Here is a 7,787-nt window from a genome sequence, read left to right on the forward strand (position 1 = left end):
TCCCAAGCTAAGAGTATAAAATTCTACTCTAAAATCCAACCAAGCATTTTATCAAACACTTGGAAGGCACAAAAGGAAAGCATAGTAAATTGCAAGAATTGAAGGAATCTACAACTACAAAAGTAAGAGATTAACAATAGAAAGGCAAAACAATAGAAAAGTAAACTCATAACTAAAGGAAGCATTTTAACAAACACATAGAAGGAAATAAAAGTAAACAATATGAATTGCAAGAATTAAAGAGAGATCTAACTAGAATAGCAAGAGATCAACAATAGAAAAGGAAAACAATTATGAAACAATAAAGAACTTACCAATTGCATTGAAGAAGAAATGTAGATCTACAAAAGAAAGTTCATAAACTACAACTAACAATACAAATAAATTACAAGAGAAGAAGAATTCTACAACTACAAGAGAACAATTAAGGAAGAAAAAGAAAAATTAAGAGAGAAGAAGAAGAAGTAGATCTATATCTAAATCTAATCCTAATTCTAATCCTAGAGAGAAGTGAGAGCTTCTCTCTCTAAAACTAACTTTTCCTCCAAAAATTAAACTAAACTAAACTAATGTGTGAAAGTATATTAATTCCTCTTCAATCATTGGCTTAAATAGCATCAGAAATGAGTTGGATTGGACCCACAAGGCTTCTAAAATCGCTGGCCACTTGTTGCATCAAGTGAATTGTGTGCAACCATCGGTGCATACGCGTACCATGCGCGTGCGCGCCAATTTGCACGGTGCAACCATAACAAATCTTATATCATTTCGAAGCCCCAGATGTTATCTTTCCAACGCAACTGAAACCGCATCATTTGGATCTCTGTAGCTCAATTTATGGTCGATTGAGTGTGAAGAGGTCGGCTTGACAGCTTTTGCGATTCCTTCATTTTTTCATGAGTTCTCCATTTTTACATGCTTTTTCTTCATTCCCTTGATCCAATCTTTGCCTCCTAAATCTGAAATCACTTAACAAACATATCAAGGCATCTAATGGAATCAAAGGTAAATTAAGTTTAGCTATTTTAAGACCTAAAAAGCATGTTTTCACTCTTAAGCACAATTAAAGGAGACGTTACAAAACCATGCTATTTCATTGGATAAATGTGGGAGAAGGCGATAAAATCCTCTAAATTCAACACAAGATAAACCCTCCAAATGGGGTTTATCACTTGTACACACATCCTACCATGCTAATCAGCCTAAGATCTCAATATTCTTCGCTCTCACAAACTTTGGAGCCAGCCGTCACCCATGTAACATTAGAATCTATTGGCAGCTTAGCTGACAGAAAGAAATACATGACAGCTCTAGTGAACTCAGAATCAATGTCCCCCCAACAAAAGTTCATATTGTAATCATCATAGTCAGAAGCCTTAGACGACTCACACTCCCAAACTAAATCCTTAATTTCTTCAACCAAAAGCATCCTTTCTAATTCTGTAACCTCTTCTTCCTGTATCTTATTAACTAGTCCATCCTGAAAACCTATCAGAGGTGACGCTTCCTGATGATACAAGTTCTTGTAAAAATCTATTATAACAATCTTAATTTTGGCTTGATTCCTCACCAATCTTCCATTTATCACTAAAGCATCAATCTGATTATTCATCCTTCTTACTGAGGCTAAGTTATGAAAATATCTAATGTTCTTATCCATGTGCTTAGCATGTCGAGACATTGACATTTGCTTCCAATGTATTTCCTTTTTGACATACCATTTCTTATAGAAGCTAACTAGGGCCCTCATTCTCGCCTCTATAATCCCATCATAAACTCCCTCACTAGCCATATCATCTAACTTTCTGATTTCATCCTCCAACTTGTTTATTCTCAAGTCAATATCCCCAAATTTCTCCTTATTCTATCTACTCAACAACAGCGTCAAAGCCTTCAACTTATCAGTAAATTGAATCTCTCTTAGACCCCTCTATTCCTCCTTCACCATTCTGAGAAAATCGTCATGTGTGAACCAAGAATCTAAACTACAAAATGGCCTCGGTCCCCCTCATATTCTACTGTCCTCCACTATCAAAGGACAATGATCAGATAAGCCTCTTGGCCCACCTTTAAGTTGTATCTCAGAAAACTGTTCAACCCATTCCACACTAACCAAAACTCTATCAATGTGACTGCACAAATGGCCTTTGAACCATATAAACTTGCGATCATTCAATTCTAAATCCACCAGCTCCATATCTTGAATCTAGTTTCTAAAATCTTTTGCTGATGCTGTTAAGGTACTAGCTTCTTTCCTTTCTTCCACTTGCACAATCTCATTAAAATCACCCATGTACCAAATTGGGACATGACATACCCCATAAGTAAAACCCAATTCTTCCTACACAGTCAATTTCTGCTCTCTGTTATGCGCACCATATACCAAGCAAAAGGCACAATGGAAATTATTGATCATCAACACTCCTTCCACACACAACCATATCTCCCCTTTATAACAATTACTCAACCTAAACATCATTTTGTCCCACATTAATAATAGACCTCCAGAAGCATCGTCCGATCCTACGAATTTCCAATCCACCACATTATTTTCCCAAATTTGCACTACATCAAACTTAGTAACCACCTTCTTCTTTGTCTCTACCAAACCTAACATGTTCACATTATTTCTACTCTTAAAGTTTTTTACCATACCCAACTTTCTAACACCCCCTAAACCCCTTGCATTCCAAAAATTATAAATCATTTAAGCACTTTATTACACACATTATTCTAATTTTTAGGCCGACTCTTTCGTGTTTTCTCCTTTTGGTTTGCTTGTCGTTGTTTCTATGCGATCACTTCATTCTATGCTTGAAGAGTAGCCATAATGTCTTCTTCCTCATCATATAGGACAACTCCTGATTCCACTGCCAAGGCTCAAGCTACTCTCTTTTCAATCAAGTCTTCATCCCTACTTCCTGTTGACTTTATGTGGTTCTGATAACTGACTACGTCCTTTTCCAAATCTCCAGAATTCTCCAAGTTCTTGACAGCCCCTTCCTTGTCACAGTAATTTCCCTCTATCAAAGTATTTTTAACCCTATAATCTGATCCTTCCGCTTTATCATCCCTTGCCATGCTTGTTTCAGTGTTCTTTTTCACGCTCCCGTTTGATAAGGCATATGTTTCAATCAAACTCTGTAGCTCATTCTTAGTTATGCTTTCCCCTGCCTCACCTTATTGGCGTCATCAACACCAGGCCCATTAGCCATATTCTTCATCTCCTCTCAACAAATTGCCCTCACCCCTAAACCATGTGCTTTTGTTATTGTAGTGTCCCTGCCGCCTGACTCGGCTGTTGCCCCCCATCGCCAACAGCACCTTTTCTAGCATAGTTCGGTTCATTGGTGGCTCTATTAGTGTCTCAGTCATCACTCATCCCCATGCCAGCTACCACTGCCTGAACATCATCTCTTCCACCGCCGCTGACCACCTTCCAAATTGTGTTCTGCCTGACTACTCCTCCATTATGCTCCACGCCATGGCTGTGATTCACAAGTCCCTTAGCATCTTCGTGGAGCCCAGAATCTTCCACCCTCCTCACCCTCAAGTTCACACTATCCCCTTCACCATTACCCGCTACAACTGCCAACAAAGCCTTGTGAATGCGCATAACAATGAAGTCACCGTCGCACATCACATTAGCATCAACATCAGTGCAAGCAATGCCATTCCCAATCCCGTCAACAAGCGGCTAAACCTCCTTATCCGCATCTAGCGCCTCTATTTCACTTATGGGTATGTTTACCCAAATCACCCATGAACCAAGCTTAGTCTCATTAGTTGGGTTTCTTTGGTTTTGGCCCACATGATCCCTATTTCTTTCATTGTGTTGAACTATTAAATTGGACCAATTTTTTTTAACCAACCCATATTAAAGTTTAAATTAACCAAATCGGCTTTCCCACACCTTATCCCCCCACAATTCCAATTTACCATATTTCCAGGGACAACTTCCTTTCCAAATGAAAAAGATCCATAAGATCCGTACACATCATAACTTCCGTTCTTCTTGTAGGAACAACCGTTTCTTTTTTCAAATTTTTCGAAATCTCCTTATGCCATTCATCGAATTCTTCAATGGTAATGACCTTCCTACCCTTATCATGCTCTTCCTCTCGTGCCACCTGTGTCATCTCTGCTGCCATGTCCCAACTCAGCTTCAACAGTTTCACCGATGCTACAACATCTTTACTGTAATCATGTTCCAAGACAAACCTATCTTCTACTATGGTATCACTAGTACCTACTCCAACATCCAACTCTGGCTGCAAGCTATACCATATTTCTCTCGCCTTTTTTAATATTTTCAAGCCACCCACCTCGATCATATGGTTGTTTTCAATGCCAATTAAACCCTTCTCTATATACCTATTATTATCAGCATCCTCCTTTACTATCTTCGCCTTAACATCAACCTTCCTCCTATACTTAGTTTTTTCCACAAAAATCTCTTTGCCCCATAATCACATCCGATTCATCTCTTGTATGGCTTTCAATTCCCCTCATTTCGTAATATACCTTATGAAAGCAAATAAATGGATCATTCCATTCCTCTCATTATGTGACAGATATATGTTATTTATCTGCCCTGTCCACATGAACAAGTTAAACAATTCTTTCTTTGAAGTATCTTCCAATAAATTATCCACAAAAATTGTGAATGATTCACTTTTCAAACGTTGGTACTCTTTCTGATTCCAAATTCTTGAATCTTTTACGTGATGTGATTGTCCAGAGGCGGAGCTAGATGAAAGATTAGAGGGGGCCAAAAATATTTATATAATGAAATAAGACTAAAATAAAATTTTAAAGAAGATTAAATTGAAATTTACATATAATTTACATGTAAAAAATTAAAATTAGGGGGCATTGCCCCCCTTTGCTATAATGTAGCTCCGCCCCTGTGATTGCCTAACCCTATCTCACCCTGTGTTTTCTCACCCTTTTCAATCTCTCTCTCTCGTGCTCTCATTTCAGATTTTATTTATAGTTGTCTTTGTTGTGAGACCCATCATATAAAATCTGTGTTGTTGTAAGTTATTTAAATTTTTTTTATTCTTCGTACAATATATCTTTGTAGTTCTCTACATTTTGTATAGCCTTTAAATATTAGAATTCTTCTTGTCACTTTTTTTTTCTTTATCTTTTTTAGTTTCGTAGTCATAGTAACTATGATTTTAGAATAGTAATTTTCATTGCATACTTAGTTATCTATCTAAGAGTAGTACAACCTCAGTTTGGAAAAGACCAAAAAAAATGAAAGAGAGAGAAAAAAAATAAAAAGATCAAGAAGAAGTATAATTTAAAAATTTTGAATAATATTTTAAGACGTGGATAATTTTGTCAGCAAAAATTTATTTTTTACAGATACAATATTAATTTTGTCTGTTTGTGAATAGATTTATTAGTGTTTAAATCTTTTATAATTAAAAATAATTATTTACTCATTTTTTTTTTATTTGAAAAAAAAATCTCTGTTGATATTTGTTTTCTATGATGAGGAATATAAATTTCAAATGGTGTATGTGGACTTAATTTTCTTAATCACCTTAGATCGGTACTTTGTTAAGAATATCTAAAAAAATATACATATTATCATGTATTAGTAATAGAATATTATAACAAAAATTAATTTTTGGTTTATTGATTTTTCCAAGCTATATTACTTTTATTTGAAAAAATTCTTTTGTTAATATTTATTTCTTCATGATGAGGAGTACAAATTTTAAATGTGTCGAACTTAATTTTCTTAGCCACCTATTTTAGAAACTATGCCTAAAGATTATGAAAATTCTGAACAAAAAAAAATAAAAAAATAAAAATAAAAATTAGGGTAAAAAATTCAAATGAGTCAAGGGGAGCTTTTATTTACCGTAATTCGCCAAATGAAATTTTGATACATTAATCAACCAGAACACAATTTTATATAATTCGAATCAATAGAATTCGAATTAGCTTTGCACATAATTCGAATTGATACAATTCGAATTACACCCAAGGACTCTTCCCACGTAGTTCGAATCAATAAGATTCGAATTAGGCATGCAAGGTTCGAATTATATCAATTCGAACTACATAGAGGACGTGGATTAGGGGAGTTCGAATCGAGTTGATTCGATTTACTCTCAGGTTGCAATTCAAAGCAATTCGAAATGTATCGATTCGAATTACACACATTTCGTCCCAATAGGTAATTCGAACCTTATTGATTCGAATTACAACTGAGTTTCCTATAAAAGGAGTTCGAAGCTAGTTCATTCGAATCAGTTTTCCAAACTGAGACCCCACAAAATCCCAGAGAAAGCGACCCAAAGCCGGCCCGAGAAAGTCTGTAGCGGCAAACTTAGGCGATGGGGGACGATCCGAGAAGGCTGTATCGACTGGATGGAGTCGCTCATATAGCCGGGGTGATCAACGACGAGGTTAGCGGTTTACGATGGTGGTTTATTATATTTGTATATGTTAGTGGTTTTGTAAATCGGTATTTAAAGTGGTTTATGATAGTGGTTTTAAAGGCGGTTTTATTGGTGGTTTATGTCAGTGGTATTGGTTTGTTGTAGTGCATGTGGTTTATGTAAGTGGATTTGCCCGTGGTTTTTGTAAGTGGATTTGCCCGTGGTTTAATGAGTGGTTTAAAGAGTGGTTTTGCCCGTAGTTTTATTAGTTTGCAATTTTCGTTGCGGTCTATGTTAGCGTATTTTCAGTCGTTCTAATTATGCGGTTCATTTAATGCGCAGCCCCAGCGTTGCATATCGAGCATGCGGCGGCAACAGGGGATGCGACTTGATGAGAGGTACGTTCCGTACTTGCAGATGGCCGGACTATACCATCTTGCGAGACTGAACGATAGATGGTTCAGACTAGACGAGCCCCTTGTGAGTGCCTTCGTGGAGCGGTGGCGTCTGGAGACGCACACGTTCCACATGCCGTTCGGAGAATGCACCATCACACTTCAGGACGTCGCGTATCAGTTGGGCTTGCCGGTAGATGGACGTTACGTCAGTGGTTGCCTGACAGACTTCCACGTATACATAGAGGGTGGCAGGCCAGCTTGGCAGTGGTTCCATGAGTTGCTCGGTGTGTTACCTCCCGCGAACCAGATACAGAAGTTTGCAGTGAACTGCACCTGGTTCCAGGAGACCTTTGGAGAGTGCCCCGTGGGGGCAGATGAGGAGACAGTCAGGCGCTTTGCCCGTGCGTACATCATGATGTTGTTGGGCACCCAGCTGTTTGCCGACAAGTCCGGCAATCGTATACACATCAGATGGTTACCGTTTGTGGCTCGGCTTGAGGAGATGGGTGGCTATAGCTGGGGGTCGGCGGCACTAGCATGGTTGTATCGGTGCATGTGCCGAGTGGCCAACCGACATGTCGTGAAGTTAGCTGGGCCATTACAGTTACTTCAGTCTTGGATCTTCTGGCGGTTTTCTGGTTTTAGGCCTGTTGGGTATGATGCGTTTAGCTGGCCCCTTGCCTCGAGGTACCACTATCTTACTGTACTATTTATCCTTATTTTATGTTTTTTCAATTCCGCATGCAAATTTATACCTTTTAGAATCATTCATGAATGCAATACTATGTTTAATTTCCCATTCAGGTGGTCAGGATACAATCCTGGGATTAGCGAGAAGGGACCTTGGGTGCAGATGGCTCGGCTGAGGATCGACTTGTTACAGGCTCGGGATGTAAGTAAACTAAGCTCATATGTGTAGTATCGACTTCTTTCGCTTTATATGGTTTAATGAATTTGTCAAATGGATTTGATTTGCTTTTTTCAATTC

The 7,787-nt window shown here is 38.0% G+C and overlaps 1 protein-coding gene across 1 annotated transcript; it reads right to left on the reverse strand.

Annotated features, from left to right (window-relative positions):
* Positions 1,211–3,081, reverse strand: LOC107636128. The gene is made up of 2 exons (XM_016339660.1): positions 2,890–3,081; positions 1,211–1,864 (listed from the first exon to the last, which is right to left on the reverse strand). The coding sequence occupies exons 1-2, from the start codon at positions 3,079–3,081 to the stop codon at positions 1,211–1,213; spliced, it is 846 nt and encodes a 281-aa protein (XP_016195146.1).

The sequence above is a fragment of the Arachis ipaensis genome, chromosome B04 (genome assembly GCF_000816755.2).
Source record: "Arachis ipaensis cultivar K30076 chromosome B04, Araip1.1, whole genome shotgun sequence".
NCBI classification, from domain to species: Eukaryota; Viridiplantae; Streptophyta; class Magnoliopsida; order Fabales; family Fabaceae; genus Arachis; species Arachis ipaensis.

Coding starts and splice junctions, on each gene's coding strand:
- LOC107636128 (XM_016339660.1), bottom strand. CDS start 3,081: ATGGCAAGGGATGATAAAGCGGAAGGATCAGATTATAGGGTTAAAAAT. Junction 1,865..2,889: donor AAGACTTGATTGAAAAGAGA/GTAGCTTGAGCC, acceptor TTGAGTAGATAG/AATAAGGAGAAATTTGGGGA.